This window comes from Corvus hawaiiensis, chromosome 9 (assembly GCF_020740725.1).
Source record: "Corvus hawaiiensis isolate bCorHaw1 chromosome 9, bCorHaw1.pri.cur, whole genome shotgun sequence".
NCBI lineage: Eukaryota > Metazoa > Chordata > Aves > Passeriformes > Corvidae > Corvus > Corvus hawaiiensis.
The window spans coordinates 9,177,654-9,201,089 of NC_063221.1; the positions used below are offsets into that span (position 1 = coordinate 9,177,654).

The following is a 23,436-nucleotide window of genomic DNA, read 5'->3' on the forward strand; positions in this document are numbered from 1 at the left end:
GGTCAGCGCTGTTAAATACGATGCTAGTTCTTAAAAAGTTCCAGTGGGAACCAGGAAACTGCAAAGCGGTTAGGCTGCCTTCTGTAAGAGGCACGTTGCTAGAAAGGGTAATAAAGTCTGGAAATAACAGGGCCCAGGATAAATCGGGTGTAATGGGAGATTCCACGCGGCTTTTGAGGGGGCAGTTGCAAAGCACAAGCCTGGAGCACTCTTGGAGGAAACCAGCCATTGTGTACACAAGACAATCTGCTCCTCAGAGTGCACTCAGATCTCCAAAAAGCTCTCCCAGAAGGGCTCTTAAAGAAATTAAGCTGTCGTGGGAAGAAAAGGAAGGTCTGTGTAGTTTCTTATTGGAAATATTTTCTTAGCACTCCAAAGCCTAAAGCCTTGAAACACACAAAACAAACATTTCTTGCTGGACAAAGGTCTGTGGAAAATGAAAACTACTTCTGTGTAACCCTTGTTTCTGCTCAGTGGTGACAGTTTCTTTTTCAGTGTTTCAGATGAATCTGTGTTAAAATGCACAGTTTCAATCCCAGCACACAGTACAACTTCCTTATCACCCTCCCGCACGGAGTTTCCTCACACATTTTGGAGCTCAGTTCCCCAATTTGCTCTTTGCACTCCTAAAACCCCCACCCCAGAGCTTTAGAAGAGATTTTAGAGCATCAGTCCCTGAACTACAGCAGAGGGGATTTGCCCACCTAGGGCTGAAGGAGGTAAAGGAGATAAAAGCCTGTAGGGAACAGACCCTGTCCCTCCAGAGGGTCTCACTGGGCAAAGCTCCAGGTCCCTCTGAGCAGCAGGAGGTCTGCAGAGATGGAGCCGTGTCCTTGGCATGCCTGGCGGGGCTCTCTGCCTTCCAAGGGCACGCAGCCCTGGCTGCAGCTGGGAGGAGAGCATGGAAGGGTGCTCAGAGTCTGCTGGACAGCATTCACACAAACCACCTGGTCCCACAGACCCAAGTCCCCCTGGGATTCCGACGCTGACTTTATTACCGAAGATTAATGATAAAAGGATAGCTGCATTCCCAATGGCTCAGCAGTGGGGGTTTCCCAGGAGGTCCCATAGCTCTGCTGTCCTTCCCAGCCCCGAGCCGTGAGAACGGCCAGGCCCTCTCACCCAGCCCATGCTGCCACTGGCTTCCCTCTGAGAAGGGGGTGCCTGAAAAGCTGGCAAAGCCTCCTGCAAACAGCACCACGCTTCAAAGGAGCTTTTCAAAGCATCCTCTGAGCTGGCTGGCACTGACCTGGCACTCAGTGACATCTTGGTGACATCCTGGTGACATCCCTGCTATCAAATTCATGGCCCTGATGAACGCTCTGGCCCCAAGGGCACTGGCACAGCCCAGCAAAGGTGCAGAGTTTGCAAGGCTGTGTTCCTTCAGAGGCCAGGGGCTGCACCCCAGCTGCTGGCAGATGGGGCCACTGAGCTCAGTGGTGGGATTGGGATTGAGGCACCTCCAAGCTTGTAAGAGAAGCTCGTTCTGAATCCTCTGGGAACAAGGCAGAGTGAGAGCAGCCTGGAAGAGCAAAGGACCTCCATCCTCCATGGCTGCTGCTGTTCCCTTCTCTACTCTGTGAGACACAAGGGAGGCTGGTGGGTACCTCAATGCCAGCAGTGGGAAGGGCAGCCCACCAGACCCCAGGCCTAGTACCTGTGCCTGGGTGCATCTTGGGGCCTCTAATCAGTCCAAGTCATTATCATCTGAATGTCTCATCCTCTGAAATTGCAGGCTGTACTTTTTTTCATTCAGTTTCCACTACAAAGCAGTACAAAGCCAGCCCAAGCTCTCCAGAGAGGCACAGTTTCCAGCAGACTTCCAGCTTTCACTGACTGCCCTGAGGTGCCTGAATGCAGACACTCTCTTGCTGCATAATTCCACAACAGGTCCAAAATCCAGCCAGGAGCCAGAGCCAGAGCCAGGCAGGCACAGCTCTGACACAGCCCAAGAAGGGAAAAGGGGCCAAGGGCTGAGTTTAAATGTAACCCTGTGTTGGGGGCAGGGGGAGTTGGTCAGGGAAATGATGGTTGTTAGTGCACCTGGGTGTGGACAGCCAGGTTGGGAGCAAAGTCCCTATTCCCAGCTCCCAGTGTTAAAAAAGGCACACACTTTTTCATAGTCACCCAGGAGCCAAGGTCTGAAACAGAAGTCACAGTTACCCACCAGCCGATAACCACTGTTGAGGCAGTGGATGTTTTGACATCAGCCACAGCCTTGGAATCAGTAGCAAGACTTCTCATAAGCACTTTTATTTTTCTAAAAGTACTATTTTTCACTGGAAAAATCTCGCTCGAATGAAGCATTTCTACCTGGCTCTTCTAAATACTGAGCTGGAGCCTGGTACACCATTAAAAGAAATGCTGTAGGCTTCTTGAAGCCCCCCCCAAACATCAGCTTTGCCCTTTCAATTTGATTACCTGACCTCACCCCAGAAAATCCACTTTTTTTTCCCCCTGTGTAAGCTTAGAGAGAAGAAAACAAAATCCAGAAGCCGCCGGGGCCGGGGCCAGCTGCAGCAGGCCGGCCGGCATTGGATACGGGGCTGGCGGGGGTCCAGCTCCCGGCGCTATATAGGAACGAGGGAGGGAGCTGGGCTGCAGACGGAGCCTCTGCTGCCTGCTTTAGCCATCACTCACACTCTTCTCACGGCCGAGGAAACTACAGCCTGCCAAGATGTGCAAAGGATTAGCAGCGCTGCCCCACACGTGCCTGGAGAGGTGAGAGTGGCCGGGATGTGCGGGCTGCCAGCGGCTGCCTCCCCGCAGGGCTCTGCCGGGGTGCCTGGGGGCACAGGGGCTCTTCCTGCAGCACATCCCGTGATGGGCATCTCTTATGGGGACTGGGATTATCCAGCTCTGAATGGGGAGGGAAGGGAGGCTTGCTAGAGGTGGCTTGGTGGGTGCTTCGAGTGGCTGGGGTGCTTGGTGGGATGAGTGCTGATTCAGCCCCAAACTCCCCACTCTGCCCTGGCAATCTGTCTGCTGGGTGAGTTTGGGCTGCTCCAAACCCACCCCTCCACTGTTCTGAGCAGGAGTGCTTTTTCCTCAGTTTTTAATTTCTGCAAAGCATGGGGGAGGAGAGGAAGAAAAAAGCAGGACAGAGGTTTCACCTTTCTGAGGTGAAAACAGCCCTGTCTCCAAAGTGCCTCAAAATCCTCTTTTAATTGCCTGCATGTTGCTCACATATGGAATAGCCAGACCTGGCCCCTCTCATGAGGCTCACCTCTGTGCAGAGCACCAGCTCTGCCCCCCTTGTGGGACCCATCCTCATCTTCAGCCCTATCCACCCTGGTGCTCATCCCAAAACCTGCACCTGATGGTGGCAGAGGCTCTTCTCAACCCCTGGGAGCCCAGGCAGGTTCCAGCCCCTGGCCATTTCCATGCTGATTGGAACTTGCCCTCTCCTCTGCTCCCACAGGCTTTGGAGGGGGTCCAGTGAGAAGCAGAGGTGCAGGGCATCTGGGGTCTCACTGCAGCAGTAGGGCACTGGATGCTTCACCTAAGGAGGAAACTTAGAAGACTCAAGGGAATCCCTCAATGAGGATTCCCTCATGCCTGCAAATGCCTTAGCACTGGTTTTTGGATGGGAGTGACAGTGGGAAATTCACTGCCCTGAGGGGAGTTCCAGAGAAGTTCCAGCCGAAATTGTGCCATTGGGGGCTGATGCTGCTTGCCCAAAAGGCAAATTCTCATCACAGGCACGAACAGGAGCACAGGCCCGTGACAGTTTCTTTGCTGGAAACTTGTCTTTCAGCCATCCTCATGAATCCATGCTCACCTTGCCACGGGCAGCCAAGAGTGCTCTTCCAGTTGTGGTTGGTCCACATATTTCTGTTCTGTCACCCTTGTTGTCACTCTTCTGACACTTTCTAATACTAAAAAACTTTCTTAAAAGAGATTTTCTCCCACTGCTGCTGTGCTGATGTTTTCATATGCTATGCCCTCAAATCCTCACTCTGGAAGGCTTCACTTACACTTTGAGACACAGAATTAGGACTGCATTTGTCCCATGTGGCTCACCTTGTATTGCTCTACGAGGCTTTCCAGCTGCTTCCCTGCCAGTGTCATGAGACCCTCCTGCAGCTCCTCACAACTTGTCCCCGAGTGCCATACCCAGGGGCTGCAACATCTGCTGCTCAGCTGCTGGCCCCCTTCTCCCACTGCTCGTGACGTTGAACAGTACGGTCCCAGCCTGCGTTCCCCCAGCACCATCCCCACGCTGTCACCCATGAACTGACCTTCCTCCTGCAGCTGCCTGGGGTCTGGAGAGCCCATCCAGGGTCCCCTGCACACCCAAGGGGCTAGTACCCCCTGACTCTCCCCACAGCACGTGTTTGCCAGCCTCTTCAGAGAGGGATGATAGGTTGAAAGGAATCTCTTCCTACGGCCAGAGCTGCCTTGACTCCTCTCCAATAGACCATATTTGTCCATGTGTCCACCACGGGTCTGACACAGCTGCCACTGACATGCCCACACAGCATCACACTTGCAGCTTTATGGCTCCTCAAATCCCCTCTGGAGCCTTTTTCCCTGTCAAGGGGCACTTCCTCTGGTACCTCCCTGCCCTTGGGCACAGCATCACCTTTAGCTTTCAGCTATGGCTTTAAACTCCTTTGAGCTTCTATTTTTGTTTTGGTTTTAAAGCTGGAGTCTCTCCTGGCCTTCCCCAGCAGCCCTTCTTGCTCTTGGTATGTTTGACAGAGCCCATATTTTCTATTAATGCTTCTTGGAAGCTATTTCTCAGACTTTTTCTTGGCTTGCTCCCACATGTTCTCACAGTTAACCTTCCACCGTTTACAGTCCTCTTGCTTTTTCTCACTCAACCATAGCTAGGATTTTTTTAAAAGATGCCTTTTTTGTCTACAGCTGCCTTTTTTTCCCCTGTTGTTTAGCCTTCCCTGAAGCCTTGCTTGAAAGCTTGTAATCCATCTCCTGGAGGACGCCAGGATGGTGTCTTTAAATAGCCCTTCCCTCCCTCAGCCTGCAGGCTTTCAGCCTGCTCCTGTCCTTCCTTGCTTCCTTTTAACAACCGTCCTTATCTCTGCTGTCTCCACAGATTTCATGAAGGTCCCACTGCCAGGGAATTGCTCTGGTGCAGGGGGAGAAGCTCTTGCTGCTTTCCCCACACCTGCAGGGCTCCAGCAGGGTGGGCACCCACTGATGGTCCATTGATAGCACCACAGGATGGGGCCACCCGAAGTGTCCCGTTGGGAGCAGCAGGCAGTGGAGCTGCAAGACAGGTCCAGCACAGCTTGAGGGAGGGGCTGGGGTTAAATGAAGCCCCGCTCAGCTGTGTGCAGGCTGTGGGGCTCAGCTGGGGCTGCTCAGGGCCTCAGTGCCCTTGGAGGCTGACAGCTGTTGGCCATAAGTCACTGTCTGAGGATGGGAGTCAGAGAGCAAGATTTTGAACCGGGTCTGAGCACTTGTTGTGTGAAGTCACCGTCAATTGCATCCAGACCTTGTGCATGTCTTGGCCTCATCCACACCAGGGCAAGGGCTCCTCAGGTGCTGCTCAGACAGCAGCAGAGCCCTGGTCCTGTATTCCCACCTCCTTGGGTCATCATGGGCTATGTTTGACTCTCGGTGCCCCTGCTCCCAGCACAGCTTGTGTTATCCCTCTGCCTGCTCGGGAACTCCTGGTATCCACTGTCCTTGCTTCAGAGGTGGACAGCCCCCTTGCTCTTCCCCCCTGCTCCTGCCAGATGAATCCCTATGATCTGACACATGGCCCAGTTGCTTGGAAGAGACTGTCCCTGCTGCACAGCACCTGGCACTGGCTGGGGCTTGACCATGGCAACATCCCCACTCGTCCCTCCTGAGCTCTGAGCCATGGCAGGGAGTGGGACAAGGTGGCACCCAGCATTTCTGCTCAGCCCCTCCTGAGAAATGCTCCCTGGGCCCATGTGTCCCCTTCCCCACAGGAACCTCTGGCCACAAGCCCAGATGAATGGGAAAGCAGAGCCAAGGGAGAGGCCGTCCTGTCCCCTCAGCTTTCCTGTGGCACCCACTGCATCCACCCACTGCTTTGGTGCTAACAGGGCTGCAGTTCCTGCCCACTTCACCTGCTCCCCATCTCTGCAGCTGTGCCATCCCCACGGGTCAGGGCCATGCCAGGGGGTCCCAGTATAGCAGTGCTGGCCAGCGGGGTGCCAAGGGGCAGCTGAGGCATGCCGGAGAGCCAGCCCCAGGACATCAGGAGCCAGCTCTGGCTCTGAGCGCTTATCTGCATTTCACGTATTTACTTACAGCGAGACGAAGGGCAGGATCCCTGTCCCAGACACCTCAGTGTGGGAGCATGGCAACCTTGTCACCCTTTTCCTGAGGTCCTGGGCTTTCCAAGGTTCAAGTTTTCTCAGAAGTACCAGCAATCGAAACTGTCCCAGTGGCTGCTGATGTTGTCTGTGAACAGTTGGGTTTCTGGGTGTGCGCTGCCCCATGCCCTACACCCATGGTGGGCGGTCTGTGCAGCCCCAGGCTGGGCTGCTCTCTCTGGCTGGTCCTGCTGCCCACGTCCATGCAAGGGTAGCTGGTCAGAGGTAGGTTTCTGCAGCAGAAGTGGGAGACAGCTGGCAGGGAGCAGAGCAGACACCCTGCACCAGGTCTCCAAATGTCAGCCATGGGGACTGGCGGGTGGAAACCAAAACACAGAGAGAGAGTTTTACAAGGAGGGAAAAAAATCAAAGGAATTGAAATGAAATAGCAGACATAGCAAGGGAGTGATATCCCCAGAGAGCTTGTGAAAATAAACAGCAGAGAGGAAAATTGCAGGGAGCCCTGAAGACAGGGAGCTGCAGCCCAGCTTTGCCAGCCATGCCGAAAGCTCAGCCCAGTCGGCCTGTGAGGAGCAGTCTGTCCCCTCTCCCTCATCTCCTGTGCCAGCAAGATGACCTGGAAGCCACCAAGTGTTGCTGTTCCAGGGAAAAGTCCTGTCCTGCAAAGATGGGGTTAGGGGGGTCTGTTTTCAGCCCTTTATTTCTTCAGCCTCATGCAGCACACCTGAATGTTCCCTGCAAAAGCTCAGCTTGCTCTTGCTACCACCCTTGAGCTGCAGCAGAGGGGAGCCTCCTCAGCAGTTTTGGATGCTCAGGACCTAATTAATAAATTGTATTGCATGAAAGGGAATGTTTTGGGAGACATCTGGGCCTGATGTCAAGCCTCAGGACCTGCCTTTTCTCTGCATCCTCCAAATGCAGGTCTGGAGTGTGGCCTCGGTGCAATGGGAACTGGCACTCAGCCTTTGACAGTCTTCAGCTCCTGAAACCTTTCTTCCCCCTCTGCCCAGAGAAGGCAGCACCCAGGAGGTGCCTGTTTATGGGACCCTGACCATTGCAGATATAAGGCTTATCTATTACTGATAAGCATGCTATGTATCTATACCTATAAGCCTCTGAGTGCTGTCAGCAGTGTGGGGCTGGTGGGCACAGTGTGGGTTGGGACTGTGAGGCAGGCAACACCCAGCACAGCACCCACACAGCCTCTTCTCCAAAGGCGGCTCCTTCTCCTCCTCACCAGCACTGCTTCAAGCTCATCTCTATAGAGACTGAGTGCTGCACACATGTCCCTAATTCAGCCCCAGAGCAGCCTGACAGCTCTGCTGATACAATTATACTGGCCACAGATGGGGACAGAGCGAGGAGATCAAGATCAAGAGCTGCCGCTAATGCGCAGCGCCTGTTTTGAAACGCTGCAGACAGGCACAGCCTTTACAGCATCAGGGTCCATTTGTTCATCTGGAGTTAATTACAGTGAGTGCAGGGCAGGGACTGTGAGTGTCCCACTGCCCCGTTCCTCTGCCTGACCTGTCTCTGCTCCTCCCCTGCTGCAGGGCCAAGGAGATCAAGACGAAGCTGGGCACACTGCTCCAGAAGCCTGACTCGACCATTGACTTCATCATCCCTTACCCTGAGAAGCCGGAGAAGCCACCCAAGGCCCAGAAGTGAGTACTGCACTGGGCTGGGCTGCAATAGTACCTGTGCCCAGCCAGTGGGGTGGATACAAGCCCTTTTGGGATGCAGAGGAGCTGAAGCCCTGCTGTGGCCTAGCACAGCAGGCTCTACATGGCAGGCAGCTCGTGGCATGCTCCTCATGACCTGCCTGCTAGGTGCAGGCTCAGGAAGTTATGTCAGGGCAGCATGGGACATGTCAGGCAATACAGCTCTATGGAAACTAGATTTCCCATGGAAACTCAATTTTCTTTTGATGAGATTTCGTGTTATTCGATAAAGGTTTTCCCAGAGGCATATGGCACTTGGACTTCTCTGAGTCACCTGCCTTAGCCCAGAGGTGCCAGCCTTTGCAGCCATCTGGCTTTGGGGTGGCAGCGTGTCCCTGAGCTGGGTGCACAACCTCATGGCACAATGCCTGGCTCTGGGCAGCTCTGTGATGATGGCATCTCCTCACCTTATGGCCTTTGGCTTGACCACTGCTCTCCAGCACTGGGCTGGTGTATAATATTGGCTTATCAACATTATTTAAAGCATATGAAACATTAATTATTTTGCCTGCTAATCCAGGGTGCGGGGGTGATATGCAGGGGGACATTTGCCAGCACAGTGCCTGCCAGCCACAGCGCTGCCGGGCGAGAGCTGCCCGTGCCAAGCAGGGCTGGCAGAGCCCGATGGATTGTGTGGTCCTCACTCCATTGCTGCCATGCCCCAGATGCCTCTGTGACAGAGACACATTTGTCTCCATCAGCCATCCCCGCAGAAAGCCGGAGAACATCTGCACTCCCTGCTGTCTGGAGGAGTTGTTTTCTCCTACGCTGCATTGCTGCGCAGCCCTGGCATCACTCACCTGTCAGCATCTCACTCGCAGTTAATATCATCCCTGGGACATTCAGATAATGGGAAAGTGAATTTGGTGGTTTCCAGGAAATCTGGATTGTGTTAGGTTGCTGCAGTGATGCTCCTCCTCACTGGGGTGAGAAGTCACCTGACAGGAACATGGAGGCAGGGAGAGCTTTGATCCTTGAAGTGCAAATGCAATTCGAGGTCCAGAAAGTGAAAGATAAGAACCCCCTATCGTGGTCCCTACTGTTGGGTGCTGGTGGTTTGGTAACAAGTGAGGGCTGGCCTCCACCCTGAGCAGGCCTGGCATCCCTGCCGCTCTCCGTGCTGGAGCCATCTGGGCAGTGCCTGCACTTCCCCCAGACCCACTGCTGAAGCTCCTGGGCCGCCAGGACCTGGACAGGCTGTCCTGCCTATGCTCCTTCCCCAGCCCCAGGGATGCTCTGCTCACCCAGGGGGTTACAGCCCCCGTGTGTGGCCCCTGCAGCAGCAGAACAAGAGAGGGCAGCACGGCCTGCCGGGAGTGGAGATGGTCCACAGCCAGCCCAGCGCTCAGTGCCGAGCAGGGGGCCTTCCCTTGCCCTCCAGCCAACACTGGCAGGGATGCAGGGAAGGACCTGTGAGCCCAGGGCAGCATGGTCAAACTCCTCGGGGCTTAAATAAAACAAAAAAAAAAACCACAAACAAACCCCCCCCCCCCCCCCCCCCAGACTCTTTAGTCTTACTGCAAACATTACACTGAAAAAATATATTAAAAAAAAAAAAAGTGGAAAACCGTGCAGATGGAAAACACTGGAGGATTCCAGTGGGAAGGGTGCCGAGGCCGGTGACCCCGCCCGCCGCAGGGCGTGGGAACGGGGCGGGCGGGCTGTGGGAGTGAGTGGAGGGCGCTGACCCCGGCCCCAGCAGCACGGGGCCGGAATGACCAAGCCCCTGTGGCCCCCGCCAGCGGGGAGCATCTTTCCCCACCCCAGCAGGAAAACACAGGGATACTTCCCAGCCGCCTGCAGAGCCCCTGTGCTGCCCTCCCGTGTATGGGCGCTGGGGTGAGGAGGGGACCTGTGGCTGCAGAGGGGACTCGCTGTGCAGGCCAGCCGCATCTCTGCTCTAGCACGGGAGATTCGCCCTCCCCACCCCATCCTCACCCTCCCTGGAGCTTGGCTGTCCCCAGGAGAAGGGCATCTGTGCTGTGATGCAGCAGCATCCCCATTCCATCCCCAGACCATTGCCTCCGCTCTGAAAGTCTCTGCAACTTGTTACTCCATTTCTCCCCGGTTTTAAAGGGATTATTTAGAAACCTGGAGCCCAGACTAGGGCTATGGGGTAATCATGGACTACCTGAGCTTTCTTTACTCTCCTCAGGCCATCTCCGGAGGAGGCTCTGCAGTGGCGCGATTCCTTGGAGAAACTCCTGCAGAACCCCTGTAAGTTCACGTTGCCCTGTGGTTGGTCACCTCCCCTCTTTCCATGTCCCCTGGGGTGCTCAGTGAGGGCTTGGCCCCCCTTGCACCACCAGCGCTCAGTGAGGGCTCACCCCTCCTTGCCCCCCAGATGGGCTTGCCAGCTTCCGCAGCTTCCTGCGCTCCGAGTTCAGTGAGGAGAACGCTGAGTTCTGGGCAGCCTGCGAGGACTACAAGAAAACCAAGTCCCCTGTGAAGATGGCAGAGAAGGCCAAAAAGATCTATGAGGAGTTCATCCAGACTGAGGCACCCAAGGAGGTCAGTGGCCATGGGGCAGGAGATGGTACTGGGAGGTATGAGGCTGCTGCCCTGCCAGCCTCCATCCCAAAGGAGAGTGGTGGCTGCAGGGCACTTCGTGCCATGGTTGAGGGACTCGGAGCCTTGTCAAGGGGCAGCCCCATCCCCACGTGCTGCACTCTCATCCTTCACAGCTGTGGAGCCCCTGTTTGCACGCTCAGCCTCTGCTGGGCTGTCTCTAGCCACTGAGACCCCCAACACCTCCCTGTCCCCCCCACCCCCACAGAGGCGTGACATTAATCATAAGGGATGACAGGTACAGTAATCCTCCTACCCAAGTTAGCTTTGCAGCAGGACAGAGCTCATCCTGACAGCTTTGCCACCAATAATTCTTCCAGAGAAATGAACCTGCTTCAGTCCCTCCCCTCACCCTTTGTGTGACTGTTGGTGGGACACAGCAGGCAAGGGCAGATGCCATCACTCAGCCCTCCAAAGGCAGGCTCCCACCCCTCTTACACTCCCATCACAGGTGAACATCGACCACTTCACCAAGGCTGTGACCATGAAGAACCTGGTGGAGCCGTCACCAACCAGCTTTGACATGGCCCAGAAGAGGATCTTTGCCCTGATGGAAAAAGACTCCCTGCCCAGATTTGTGCGATCGGAGTTTTATCATGAGTTAATCAAGTAGCAATGCAGCAGGGCTGTGCGAGGTGTCCCCACTGCCCCTTCTCCTGCAGCCGCTTTGCTTTCTCAGTACCACCCTAGAAGAGCACCCAGGGGTGTTGCTAAACACCTCCCCCCATGCTTTGGACTGTCAAACATCCTGGTGTTTCCTCTCTCACCATCACTTTCCTCTCCCACAAAAGACCAATTTGCAGAAACTCCCTGGAGCTGGGACCCAGAAGGGTGAGGGAGCAGCCCCAGCTCTGCAGTGACCAGGAGCTACTTGGCCAGCTGGTGCATCCCTGGTGCTGCAGAGCTTGGCACTAGCTGGAGGCTCTGAGGTGCCAGCTCTGCCTTCTTAGGACTCCTTAGAACATGACAATTTTTCCCCCAGTGTTGCCCATACTGCTTGTTTGGCCCAGGCTCGCTCCCTCCTCCCAACTTCCCAGGCGCTGCTGACACTGCCCAGGTACCCTGCAGGTGCTCCCCTCCCTGGCCAAGGGGCAGGTGAGGCACGTCCACTGCCTGATTGGCATCACCTTGTCTTCAGAAAGCAGCCAGTCAGCAGGCACAGGGACAGCTGTCCAGGGACGGGGGCACGGCAGGGACAGCAGTGACACCGTACAGCAAGGATGGCACTGTGACAAGGATGGCAGGGACTGCTGTACGGCAGAACCAGGTGCCGCAGGGTGCGCCTGGCTGGCACCAGGGGTGAGCAGAGCGAGCCTGTGGCACTGCTTCCCCAGCGGCTCCACCTGGAGCCAGCCTGTTTGCTTCACTCTAAACACAAAAAAAGAGGATAAAACGAGACCTGCTGGTCCAAAACACTGGGACTGTTTAGCAACCCAGAACTCCTGCTCGCTCCAACCTTTGTGTGATGCCCTGAGCTCCCGGTGCACATCCCACGCCCCATCCCAGTGCTGGTCGCAGCCCTCGCAGTGTGCTGGGATGGCAGCTCCAGGGGCTGCCGCAGGGCTCTCCTGTTCCTGTCGCTTCTCTCTTCAATAGGCACGCCAAAGCAATACTTCTACACAAACCCAACAGAGGGGCGTCGAGCACAGGAGGGATCAAAGTCATGCTGGGGGGAAAGAAAGCTGAAATTCCAGCTGTTCACATCCAATTTGAAAAAAACAAACCCAAAAAACCAAACGCAAACTCAAACCCATTATTGGAAACATGAAAAATAACTCCCTGGCTTCTAGAACAGAGTGCAGACTCTGCTGAGTTTGTGTAGCCTGCATCTCTCTCTCCTGTCTCCTACTATCTGCCCAGGACATGTGTTTCCACAGGCTGTCTCTAAAAGGACCAGCTGTTTTCTAATAGTTCAAAGACAGCCCTCTGCTAGCAGAATAAATCACACCTGAGGATGGGGCAAGGGCATACATGAAAAGCAGCCAGGGTCTCATTCCAGCCTTGAGGGAAATGTGACAAACCCCTGCTCCACGGGGCCTGGATGGTTCATCCCCCTGTTGGTTTCCTGGTGCATCATCCACAGGGTCATGGCTTGCAACCTGACAGGTGCCAGCAAAATATCCATGGCCATGCTGCCCACAGGCATCCCAGACCAGCCCCCTTCCCCAGGCTGCTCAGCCTCTCTGCAAGTCATGGGGCTCCATGCAAAATGCAGTAACATAAACAACGGATTTGCCAGCCTCTTCAAGACTTTCAAAATCTGATCAAAACCCCACCAGCCCCAAATATTTACATGTTGTCACTATGGCAATGAAGAAAAATACATCCCGAGCTTCAGGAAATGGGCTGTGTTTTCCATGCAGGAGCAGGGAGGCAGGGGAAGGATGGAGGCAGTCACAAACGTGACTCTTTTTTTAAGCTCTGGAGCAAAAGGCCTGGGAAAGTCGGTGCTGGAGCAGCAGGGGTGATGCTCACAGGCATTCCCCTGGGGTGTATGCAGAGGGTGGCTTGGGTGGCCCTAAAGAGCCCAAGGGAGCCCATGAGCAGCAGGAGGGTCCCATCAAAAGGGCACAGGACCCCCCAGCAGTGCCCACCATTCAGGTAGGCAACAAGGGGGAGGTAGAAGCAGGGCTGGGTGTGGGATGGGGGGCTTGGCCAGCCCCTCTGCTGCAGGGTGCTCTCCCCACCTCTGCCTGTACATGCTCCCTGCACCCTCCCAACATCTCCATAAACTGGTGTCAATACAAGTAGGTTCAGCATGTTCAAGCTCCCCATTTACAGCGTGACTCAGAAATGCAAAACTGAACAGGCTTCCCTGCAGAAAGACCTGGATCTTTCATTTCTGCTTAATCCTTTGGCAGCTATTTCCAGATTCCCTCACATGTTTCACAGTTAAATGCTGCCACCACCACCGCCATAAGGTCGGGATGTTGCTGGAGGCTGTCTTGCTACGCACCATCAAACCCTGAGACGTCACTGCTGCAGCAGCGACACGTGGGGCAGGGAGAAGGTGTCTAGGTATGTATGTGTGGAAAAGAAAGGTGCAGGCTGGGCTCAGGAGAGATGAAACAGCTCTGTTGGAAATCCCTCCCTGGCTCAATTTCTGGTAAAATGCTGGAAGTCTACTTTGGGGGCTGCCAGTGATCTACTGGGTGGCCATAAAATGTGGCCACTGAAGCATTTTGGAGCTCTTGGGAAGTTGTGTTTGTGTAGAAGGGTCATTTGGCAGGCTTGCCTGGAAAGGTGGTAACACCTGTACCAACCCCATGGCCCAGCTTTCCACAGGCCCAGAGGTATTTACTCCTGGGCTGATGCCAACCATCATATTCTGGTAGGAAATATTTCATGTATTTTATCACTCTAGCTCTCGTGAAATTTGGCATATATAGCACTATATATACACAACATGTACATCTGTATTCCTGGAGTCATATATACACATACACATGTATACATACTGGTAACGTGGGCATCTGGATCCTCTGAGAGGCAGAGAGCCAAAACCCAGAGTTTCTGGATGTGGTGCTTGGGGTCCATCAGAGAGAATAGGGTGCATGGGTTTAGCGTGGTCCCAGACCCTGTTGGGGGAAACCTTGGCCATCCACCTTAGCAAACACAGAAGCGCATCTTTCCAAAACATCCTCTGGAATCACCCTGTGCCTGTGGCTGCTGTGTGCCATCCTGGCACCTGGGCTGCTGCAGGAGGCAGTTCTCGTGCTCCCCGAGGGACCCCAATCTCTGCCGTGGGGCAAGGCAACCCCACGCTGCAGCCAGGGGCACGGGGCACTAGGCACTGCCTCCACGCCACCCTGGCGCCCACTCCCTGCCACAGGCACATGTGGAAAAGGGCTCCCTGCAGCTGAACACCTCAGATGAACACCGGGGGATGGTTTGCTGTGTGTTTTATGGTGCCTTCAGGGACCCGCAGCCTCGCACCTCATCAGTCACAGGGTGAACCACCCAGCTCTTGCCCTGGGGGCTTGAGGCTGGACTCTGCCAATGCTGCCCAGTTCCAGCCTTGGGGACTGCCAAAGCCCAGTGGCTGAGGGTGTCCCAGAGCTCGTCCAGGCTCCCCTCAGGCCTTGGTCACTCCATGGAGGGTGCTGCACGCTGTGGCCAAGGGCTGGAGCAAGGTCAGGAGGGCGCATCAGCCCCTCACACCCGTGAGCTGCAGGTTTTCAGTCTGAAGTTCTCCATGGGATTTCCACCAGAGATCTTCATGTGGGGAAGATGTGAGGTGCTGGTGTGCACCGAGGAGTTGTGTTAACCCATATTCATGTACCACTCAGTAATCTACACATAAACATGTATTTCTGCTACTGTTTCAATGGACTGGTCATTTTGTCTCTTCGCACTGAAGGTGCAGCGTTTTCATACCCACTACAGGACACTCCCAAAACTTGTGCCCAAAAGCCCTGGCAAGACCAAAAGCCTCTGAGAACTTCTGCTGCAATGATGCAGTGGTTTCTCAGCAAATTGGAAAGGGAATCACCCCAGGGAGCTGATCCAGAGGACACACCCCAAAAGTGTAGCACAGGCACCCCCAGTCCCACTGCTGCCTCAGGCTGTGGCTCCCAGGGCCAGCTCATGCTCCAGCAGCAGTAGCTGTGGTACCACAGGGGCTGAGCAAGGGCCGTCCCTGCTCTCTACACTCACAGGGCTCAGCCCAGGGACAGGCTCAGCTTTGAGATAAAATATGTTCTGCTCTGGAGCTCGGTGTTGGAAAGAATCTGCAGCAAGGAGGGGCTCCTTGATGTCCCCCACTCCAAAGCTGTCAAGGGGGTACTCACACTCACCCCAGATCCTTGGCAAGGATGGGTGATGCCCATGCTGAGCTGATGGTCTGGCAAGGCATAGACCCACAAAAGCCCCACAGCCCCCAGGCTCACAGTGTTGAAGGTGTCTGAAGGATGTAATTGGTGTTGTTTCAGCAGCTGTTTCACCTTTCTGTGACTTAAAAAACAATCTCTGAGTGAAGCCACTTGTAACATAACTTTTTAGAGCAACCTTGTCCAATGAGTTGGATCTCCATGCATTTCCTTTGGTTCGCATAATGGCATTTTAGAAGGGACTAACACAAACATTTTTATTTAGAATGCATTCATCATTATTTAAATATTGATACAGTTTTTCAATAGTAATCAAGAGTTCCCAGTACCAGGGGAAAATAAAACATAGCCACATGCTTGGCTATGTTCAGCACTTTAGCAAGCCTCTCCATCTCTTAGCTGAACATGCATGGTGATAGGTATTAGTACATTGAATAAATACAAAATAAAGCACATGTTAAAAAAGAAGTTTCTCTATGGGCCTGGAGAGCCACAGCCTCCTCCTGCCATGCCAAAACCCCGGTGTGAGAGCTGTTGTCTGGACTGGGATGCAGAGCGCAGAATACACAGTTGCCAGAGCAGCAATATCTAATGAGGGAGAGACCAAGGGCTGGGAGACAGTGAGATACCTGGTGCTGCAGCCCAGGGCAGCAAGTCCTGCAGCCACCTCCTGTGCTTCCAGCTGCAGGTCAGTGCTGAAGCCCATAGCAAGGGCCGTGTCTAACCACAGCAATTAAAAAGTAAGCTGCCTTCTGGCAAAGCCCTGGAGCAGTAATGAGACAGACACATTCCTCCTACCATCTTCAGGAAAAGTGAGCCATGCTACTGAAATACATAAATAACACCACAAAGACTCCAACATTTTCAAGTATTCCCAAGCAGGGCCTTTCCTCCCCAGATGTTGTGGTCCTATTCCCTCATAAACTGCGCCTTACAAGCCAGGACAGGCAAACCTGAATCCAAATGGCACTCCCAGAGTTAGGAATATACACCTGTCAGTCTGGGAGAGAAGGAACAGGTTTCTGTTCTGCTCCGCTGGCGTACTTAACCTGGGAGCATGAAGGTCACAATTAATAATATAGGAAATAATGAGCCTCCCCCAAGGTGACAGCTCTGCACAGCCCTAGGAAAGATCTTTGGCCAGCATAAACGTGGTGCTACAGAGGGAGCAGTGGCCAGAGGGAACAGCTTCCCTGTGATGACTGAGGGAGGCTGAGCTTCCCTGCAATTGTGGCTGTGATGATTGAGGGAGGCTGTTCGAAAAGTTTTGGTCTCCCTTCAAGAAAGAGTAGGAGCTCTTCCTGTGCCTGATACGGCAATGCAGCACAGCCTGAGCTCTGAGCAAACATTCCTGACAGCCTAGACATTTAGGAGCTGTGAACAGCTAAGGACCAGAGCCAGTCCTTCTCACCTAAGCTTTTGCAGATTAGAAAGGGGAGATCACAGTCCCCAGCGCTTCCCTCAGCTTCCTCTTTGCCCTGCACCTCGCTGGGTATCTCACGGTGACCTCGCCAGTCTGGTCCCTCTGTGGGCAGAGCCAGGGCTGAGCTCGAGCTCCCCAGCACCATCCTGGGCTCGCAGGGCTCGGCAGAGCCCCAGCACGCCTGCAGTGACTGCCCCCAGCTCTCCTGTCAGACACAGACCCCAGCGCTCCTACACCGACCGAGTCAGAGGAGGGTTTGCTACACAAACTGAGCCTGGATTGGGTTACGAATGCTGGCTGTTGCATGACATGGGATACAACTGGGACATTAGACAGCTATTGGAGACAGCTCTGTTGCTTTATGCCAATGAATGCTTTTGCTGCCGTATATTCTTGTGAGAGCCCACCCCGCCCCTGCCTTGCTGCAGGTTCAGGCACACTGAGAGATGATGTTGGAGTTGCAGTCTAAGGTGTGAATGTGGTTTCTTTTGCAGTTTTCGGGCCCACAGCCAGCACCAGGTGGGCTGACCAAGTCCAGGTAGTAAGGGGACTTGAGGAACCGGCGGTAAGAATCCTTTTCCATGAGGGTGAATATTTTTCTCTGAGCCTCATCAAAGCAGGACAGTGTAGGCTCCAGCATATTGTGGCTTGTCTTCTCTCGTGTGCACGAATCCAAGTTCACCTGTAGGCCAAAGGGACAGTGTAAGTAGAACCTGTCCCAGAAGTGGCGTAGGAAAGGGAAAATCCAAGTGTGCCTCTACCATATGTGCTTGGTGAGCAGTTGTCTGAAATGGCTGTTGGACACCCTGTAGCCTCATCAGAACCTGTGCAGCTGGATACCAGTGATCCCTGCTACCAGAACTGCCAGGGGAGACTGACACACATCCCTCTGGGATGCAGCCAGCCAGGAAACTCAAACTGCATGGGAGCAGCTGGAACATTGGGAATCATAGGCCTCTTGGGCTTCTCCCATTTGAGTGTGTACATGGCATAGCCATGTGCTTGTAGCTAAACACACTTTCTTTCTATCCAAGTTTAATACAAAATCAATTAAAAAACCACCCTGTCCTTTCTAACTAGCAGAGAAGCAGAAGCCTTCATCTCTTGGGAAACTACTGATCTCTGCTTGCCTGTGCTGCTGGTGCAGAATTCAGGGTGGTGCCTTTGCCCAAGGAATGTGCTGTGCACGTACCTCTTTTGTGGCCTGCACTGAGATGAACTCATCATAGATCTTCCTGGCCTTGGGGCTGAGCTTGGCTGGTGACTTGGTCTTCTTGTACTCCTCACAACTAACCCAGAACTCGATGTTTTCCTCACTGTACTCAGATTTGAGAAAAGCACGGAAAGCAGCCAGTCCTCCTATGGATTGTTTAGGGGAAAACCAGGTCAGGTATGAATGTTGGTCCCTGGACAGTCATCCCCAAATCCCGGCAAGCAGTGATTGTGGGTTCTCCTTCCCAGAGCTGAATAAAGAGCTTCCCTGGGGCTGGCAGTGGGGACAGCTCATGCATGCTGAGGGAGGCTGGAATTCAGACAGGCCTCACGGGGGTGTCACACGTGGGACCCCAGCTGCCTGTTCCCCCACTGTGACCTTCAGTGTCCCTGCCAGGGGAACACAAGCAACTCGTGTGTTCCCAGGAGGCCTCGAGGAGACAGCCAGCACGCTCCACAGAGTCTCAGACCATGGGAACAATGTGAAGGAAACCTCAAGGACATCAGTGTAGCCCACAACTGATGGGAAGACAAAGTCTCCCATGGGCTCAGCTGCAAACAATATCTCCACTTTTTGGTTCTTGTTTAACCCACACTAACTGTGTGTCCCGGTCTTGCACTCCCTTTGCACAAGGGCTAAACCAGTTGCCTTCACAAAAGAGACAGCTCAGCACTAGGGCAAAACCACACTCATGATGCATTGGGATTGATCCTTGCCTTGGATCTGAGCAAGAGGCCCCTTCCCCACCCCTCCCAGAGGGTGAAAAAGCTCCTGTGTGTCCCTGAGAGACACAAGATAATGTCCCATGTCCCCTCTCAGCACTTCTTGCAGCACACATGCTCTACAGGCAGCGTAAGAGCCCTCTTCACTTACTGTCATGATGGATCAAATTTTCCAAAGAGTCTGCCCATTTTCTGACTTCCTCCTGGCTAAGCCTAAAAGGAGACAATGGAAACATGGGGATCAGTTAAAGAGAAAACAGAAGGGACAAATTTGGTTTGTTTCCCAGCACCACTAGAAAAATCTTTTTCCCTGATTGTTGTAAGAGCATACACAAGAGGCTGAGAATGAAATATCAGCTTGTTTTACAGATACCCACAGGGATCCCAGATCTAATATACAGAAATTTTGGTTTGCAATCCTCATCACCAGCCACGGGTGAGAAAGGAATTTTCCTGGAAAAATTGCTGTGGAATTTATATTTATTTGTGCTTGGCTGCATCTCTTGCTGGAGCACAGACCTGGAATCACTCTTAGAGGTCATATCAGTGAACTCCAAAGGGCTGATTCCTTTAACCTGTCAGGGGAACAGTAGCTATGTGGAAGAGAAAAGAATGTGGGAACTAAAAACACATGGGGAGCACATCCTGCATTCATTTCCCCACCATACTAGAACGTCCTAGGATTCATCTTTTCCAGGAGCAAACCTTGGCTTTTGGGGTCCTCTTTGGAGAGAACACCATCTCCTTGCACCTCGGGGAGAGCAGTGACGCCCTGACAGGCTGCTGGCTGTTTTCTGTGCCAACACCTCTGTGCAGCTGTGTGGACCATTGCAAAAATCCAGCTCCAAGAGGCAGTGATGCTGATTCTGCAATGTGTCCAGTTGCACTGGGTCTGGGATGGAGTCATTCCCCTGCGCAGGAGACTTCCCTCCCCTGTGCACATTCCTATTTAATCACAGAAGTGGTGGCAGGAAGGGACTTCTAGTTCAGCATTCTTTGTGGAAATTGAAGCCCACAGGTGTTGACAGTCAGCTGACAGGACTATCAACACCTGAGGGCTATTGCCACACTAGATTTAAGCACAGGTGTCCAGGAGGAGCTGGGAAGCAGTAGTGGTGGTGTTAGTAGAGTCCGGTTTGGTGAAGGAGTAAACATGCTGCAGCCAGTCTGGTATTAACTACATGACTGCATCTGCTCTTACCTCTGGCTTGAAGATATCTTCTCCTTCTTGCCCTGGGAAGAGCTGTAGTCACAGGAATCTGACTTCTGCAGCAAGAAGCCCAGGCGGTGCTTCATGTCTTTGGCACTGGAAGAAAAACATCAAGAAGGAGATGAAGACAATGCATTGCACTGCCTCTGCAGCCTCCTCAGTGCACAGGCTCCTCCAGCATTACTCAGTGACACAAATGCAGGTCACTGAGAGTGACTCCAGTGCTGATTTTTCACTCATTGCATAATGCACATTTTTGTTTCTAAACAAATACAACAATGTCAAAGAAGTAATTTTTCATGTTCAACAGCTTCTTGTGAAGAAGGTCATCAGCCTGGAAGCAGGTAGCAAAGGGGGAGAAGCTGCTGCTTTCCTACTGTTTACGGTTAAAACATTGTGATAGAAAATCATCACTGTGCTGTGTGTCACCTCTCCTTGAGCTGAGTTGCCCAGCTGCCAATGTGTGGTTCTTATACCCTTACTAATCCTTTCCCGCAGCCCTTGCCATTTCCCCACCTTGTCACCCAGCTCCAGGAACAGCAGGGCCGTGCCAGGCCACCCCACCAAGCCCATGGCACAGAGGAAAGGGCAGAAGTCAATGGCTTGGAGCAAGACTGTGGGGTGAGATCAGTGGGTGAGCCAAGATCTTCACTGCAACCAGCCCACTCTGACTGCAAGCTACTCCCTTGCTTCACAGCAAGTTCCTCTGAAGATTCATCTTTAATTTTGTTCCACCTTCTAGTGTGCTCAGGACAATCACTTCCTCACAGCAGCTTCTAGATATGCAGCTGATATTGGCCTTGGTGCCTCTCTGGGATCCCTTCCAGTTTAAGAATGAGGGGTGGGTAAATCATTCCTGTTTGCTCAGGGGCGCCAGCCCTGGCCTGCCCCAAGGTGCAATGACAGAGTAAAGCAGGAAATTCTCCTCCTTCTCCTCAGATCTGAGCCTGGAAAAGAGCAAGAGGCTATGCCACGGGCTGAGCTCTGGTAGCTGCTCAGCCTTCCAGCACTGCTCTCTGCTCCAGCCATAGCACCCTGTCAGGAGTTCTGGCCATACCTTATCTCACTGCTTGCCTCAGAAATGCTTCCTTAACAGCTCCAGCACTCGGGGAGAGCAAAGGGAACTCACAGCTGCCTTAGAGCAGGGTGCCTGTGGCCAACACCAACATCCAGGCTCTGCCCAGGCACACATGGGGACTCTGGGCTGCCTGGCACTCTCATGCTCCTTGCCAGGAGAAGAGACTGCTCAATTCTGCAGGAGGGTGGCAGCAGGAGGAAACAAGACACTGCTGCTTGCAGTGAGTCCCACAGATTTCTGGGAGAGAGGGATTTTGTTAGGAATCCTGGACAGAGGCAGTTAAAAAACGTGAATTATTTTTCCTTGCATTTTTTCAGATGTTCTTTTTTCTTTTTAATCCCCATCAAATGTTCCTGCAAATGGGAAGTGTCAACACTTTTCTGTTGCATTTTCAGCACTTGTTTTCAAATCTAACCATGAGCAGGAAATTTTATCCTCCAGATGGGAGCCAGCTGAGTCTCTGTTCGTATTTTCCCAACCCCTTGCACAGCTGCTGGGAAGCAGCCTCAGGAGTGCTGCTGGAGGCATGAGTGGCCAGAAAGGCAGCGCTGCACCATCAGAGACCTGCACAAGTTTGGATGGGCTGGATGAGAAGGGAGCATTACGCCTCCCTCCTGGGGGTCTCCAGGACCCAGAGCACCTGAAAGGAGCAACACCCCTCAAGGAGGGCTTGTGCAGGCATAGAGACCCCTCATGCTGGGCTATGGGGCAGGCCATGCTGCTGAGGGCACATTTGGGGCTGTGCAGGTGCTGCTCTGCTGATCCCATACACCGGGGTGCAGTCAGATCCTGCACTCATGGCAGGGCTACAGCTCAGCCCATCCTGACTGGCACCACACAATAGGGGTGTGATGAGCCCCACACCAGCCTCACAGTGCTGTGCACTGGGGTACAGCCTGACCTGGCCCCTCACCATCACCCAGGAAACTCAGGCTGACCCCTGGTGCCGCATCCCTGCCTGCTGGCAGACGGGTCTCCGGTCCTTCCAGGCTGGGTTTCTGCACTTGAAATGCATTTCGGGGGATAATCCTTAATTTTTATGCTCTCTGCCTTGCTTCCCCCTCAAAATAATAAAAAAAAATTCAGCAGAGAGAGGAGTCAAAGGAGAAAAGGGGTGCAAAGTTTGCAGCAGAAGCAGCTGACAGGAATATCAAAATAACGCTATGCTAAAAGCTGCTGGTTTTGACAATGGGAAGGAAGACAGCTTAGAGTTCCCACACCTCAGGACGAAATCTTTCTGCAATTCTGCTTCTAGCTAAAAAAAACCCCAAAGCCTCTAAGCAATCATTTGTATCTAATCTTACAAAATAATCAGAGCCAAATCTGTCCTCCTGCCTCGGACACAAAGCGCAATGCATCAGCGTGTCTCCGGGCTAATAAGACCATTACCAGATGCTCAGAAATAAACAGTACCTTTTTAAGCAAGTGGCTGGCAGCGCAGCGAGTCCCTTGCACATCTTGCTCCCGAGGTCGGATCAGTATTCCAGGAAAAACAACAACGCAGGAGGCGGCAGAGGCTGCGTACGGGTCTGCGCCGACTGCAGAATTCAGTCTGGTCTGTGAGCCAGCTGCGCTGCCTTGGCTCTGTTTTATAGCCTAGCCCAGACAGCCCAGCAGCACTGGGTGACCCAGTCAGGAGTCAGCACAGCAGCAGCACCCGTCCCCTTTTTGCCCACCCAAGAGGAAGAGGGTGACGTATAAACCCAGACAAAAGGGTGAGAGAGATTGAAAACCTTACCCGAAATGAAGCTCTGTGTCTGGCTGCAGAGGTGGATTCTTTTAAAAGGGCTGAAAAAGCTTCGGGGACTTCCTCTGTTGCAGGAGGTTGGAATGGTGCAGATGAAAAGCAGGTTTTCGGGGGGGGGACACAGATAGTAAAAAAGGTCAGAGAATCAATTCTGAGAAGTGAGCTGAGCTTTGTTGGTTCCTCTGTTAATTTCCTTTCCTCTTCTATTTAAAGTAACCTGGATCAAGAAAGGGACAAGAATTTTAAACAGAAAAGGTTACCGTAATCCCAACAAATGCAGAAAATAGAGCTCTTAAGGAAAGAAGAACGTAAATTCAGCAGGGAACTACCCAGGCAGATGAGACTTTCCTGTTTTATTCTAGAGTCATGTGAATATATATCTTTGGTGAGGCTGTAACAAAAGCTCAGCGGGGTGAAATCACTTTTGGAATATAAAATATGCATGTCTTGGAACAGACATGATTTGAGGATAGCTCACGTACATGCGTGGAAAAAAGGAATTTAGGGGGTTGGCAACTCATCTGCCTTAGATATAGGTATCACTGCAACACCTTCTCCATTTGCATTTGCAAAATCAAAAGCCAGACCTTGGGACTCTGGTATCCCCAAGGAAAGATTCTTAATTAAAATAAAAGGCTTAACTGTGCCTT

At 53.1% G+C, this 23,436-nt stretch overlaps 2 protein-coding genes across 5 annotated transcripts; one reads left to right on the forward strand and one right to left on the reverse strand.

Annotated features, from left to right (window-relative positions):
- The first annotated feature begins 2,582 nt into the window (after positions 1 to 2,582).
- Positions 2,583 to 14,892, forward strand: RGS5 (regulator of G protein signaling 5). Its single transcript, XM_048313432.1, has 5 exons — positions 2,583 to 2,721; positions 7,829 to 7,939; positions 10,152 to 10,213; positions 10,341 to 10,507; positions 11,016 to 14,892. Exons 1-5 carry the CDS (start codon positions 2,678 to 2,680, stop codon positions 11,175 to 11,177), a joined length of 546 nt encoding a protein of 181 aa, XP_048169389.1. The 5' UTR covers positions 2,583 to 2,677; the 3' UTR covers positions 11,178 to 14,892.
- A 744-nt stretch (positions 14,893 to 15,636) lies between these two features.
- RGS4 (regulator of G protein signaling 4) lies at positions 15,637 to 23,132 on the reverse strand. 4 transcript variants are annotated; one of them, XM_048313429.1, is made up of 6 exons: positions 23,116 to 23,132; positions 22,778 to 23,003; positions 19,953 to 20,057; positions 18,903 to 18,964; positions 18,009 to 18,175; positions 15,637 to 17,498 (listed from the first exon to the last, which is right to left on the reverse strand). In XM_048313429.1, the coding sequence occupies exons 3-6, from the start codon at positions 20,045 to 20,047 to the stop codon at positions 17,247 to 17,249; spliced, it is 576 nt and encodes a 191-aa protein (XP_048169386.1). In that variant the 5' UTR covers positions 20,048 to 20,057; positions 22,778 to 23,003; positions 23,116 to 23,132; the 3' UTR covers positions 15,637 to 17,246. The 4 variants fall into 4 exon arrangements, with proteins under 4 accessions (XP_048169386.1, XP_048169385.1, XP_048169384.1 ...); XM_048313428.1 differs by lacking the exon at positions 23,116 to 23,132 and having other exon boundaries at positions 22,778 to 23,096; XM_048313427.1 differs by lacking the exons at positions 22,778 to 23,003; positions 23,116 to 23,132 and adding an exon at positions 22,453 to 22,681.
- Positions 23,133 to 23,436: the final 304 nt, after the last annotated feature.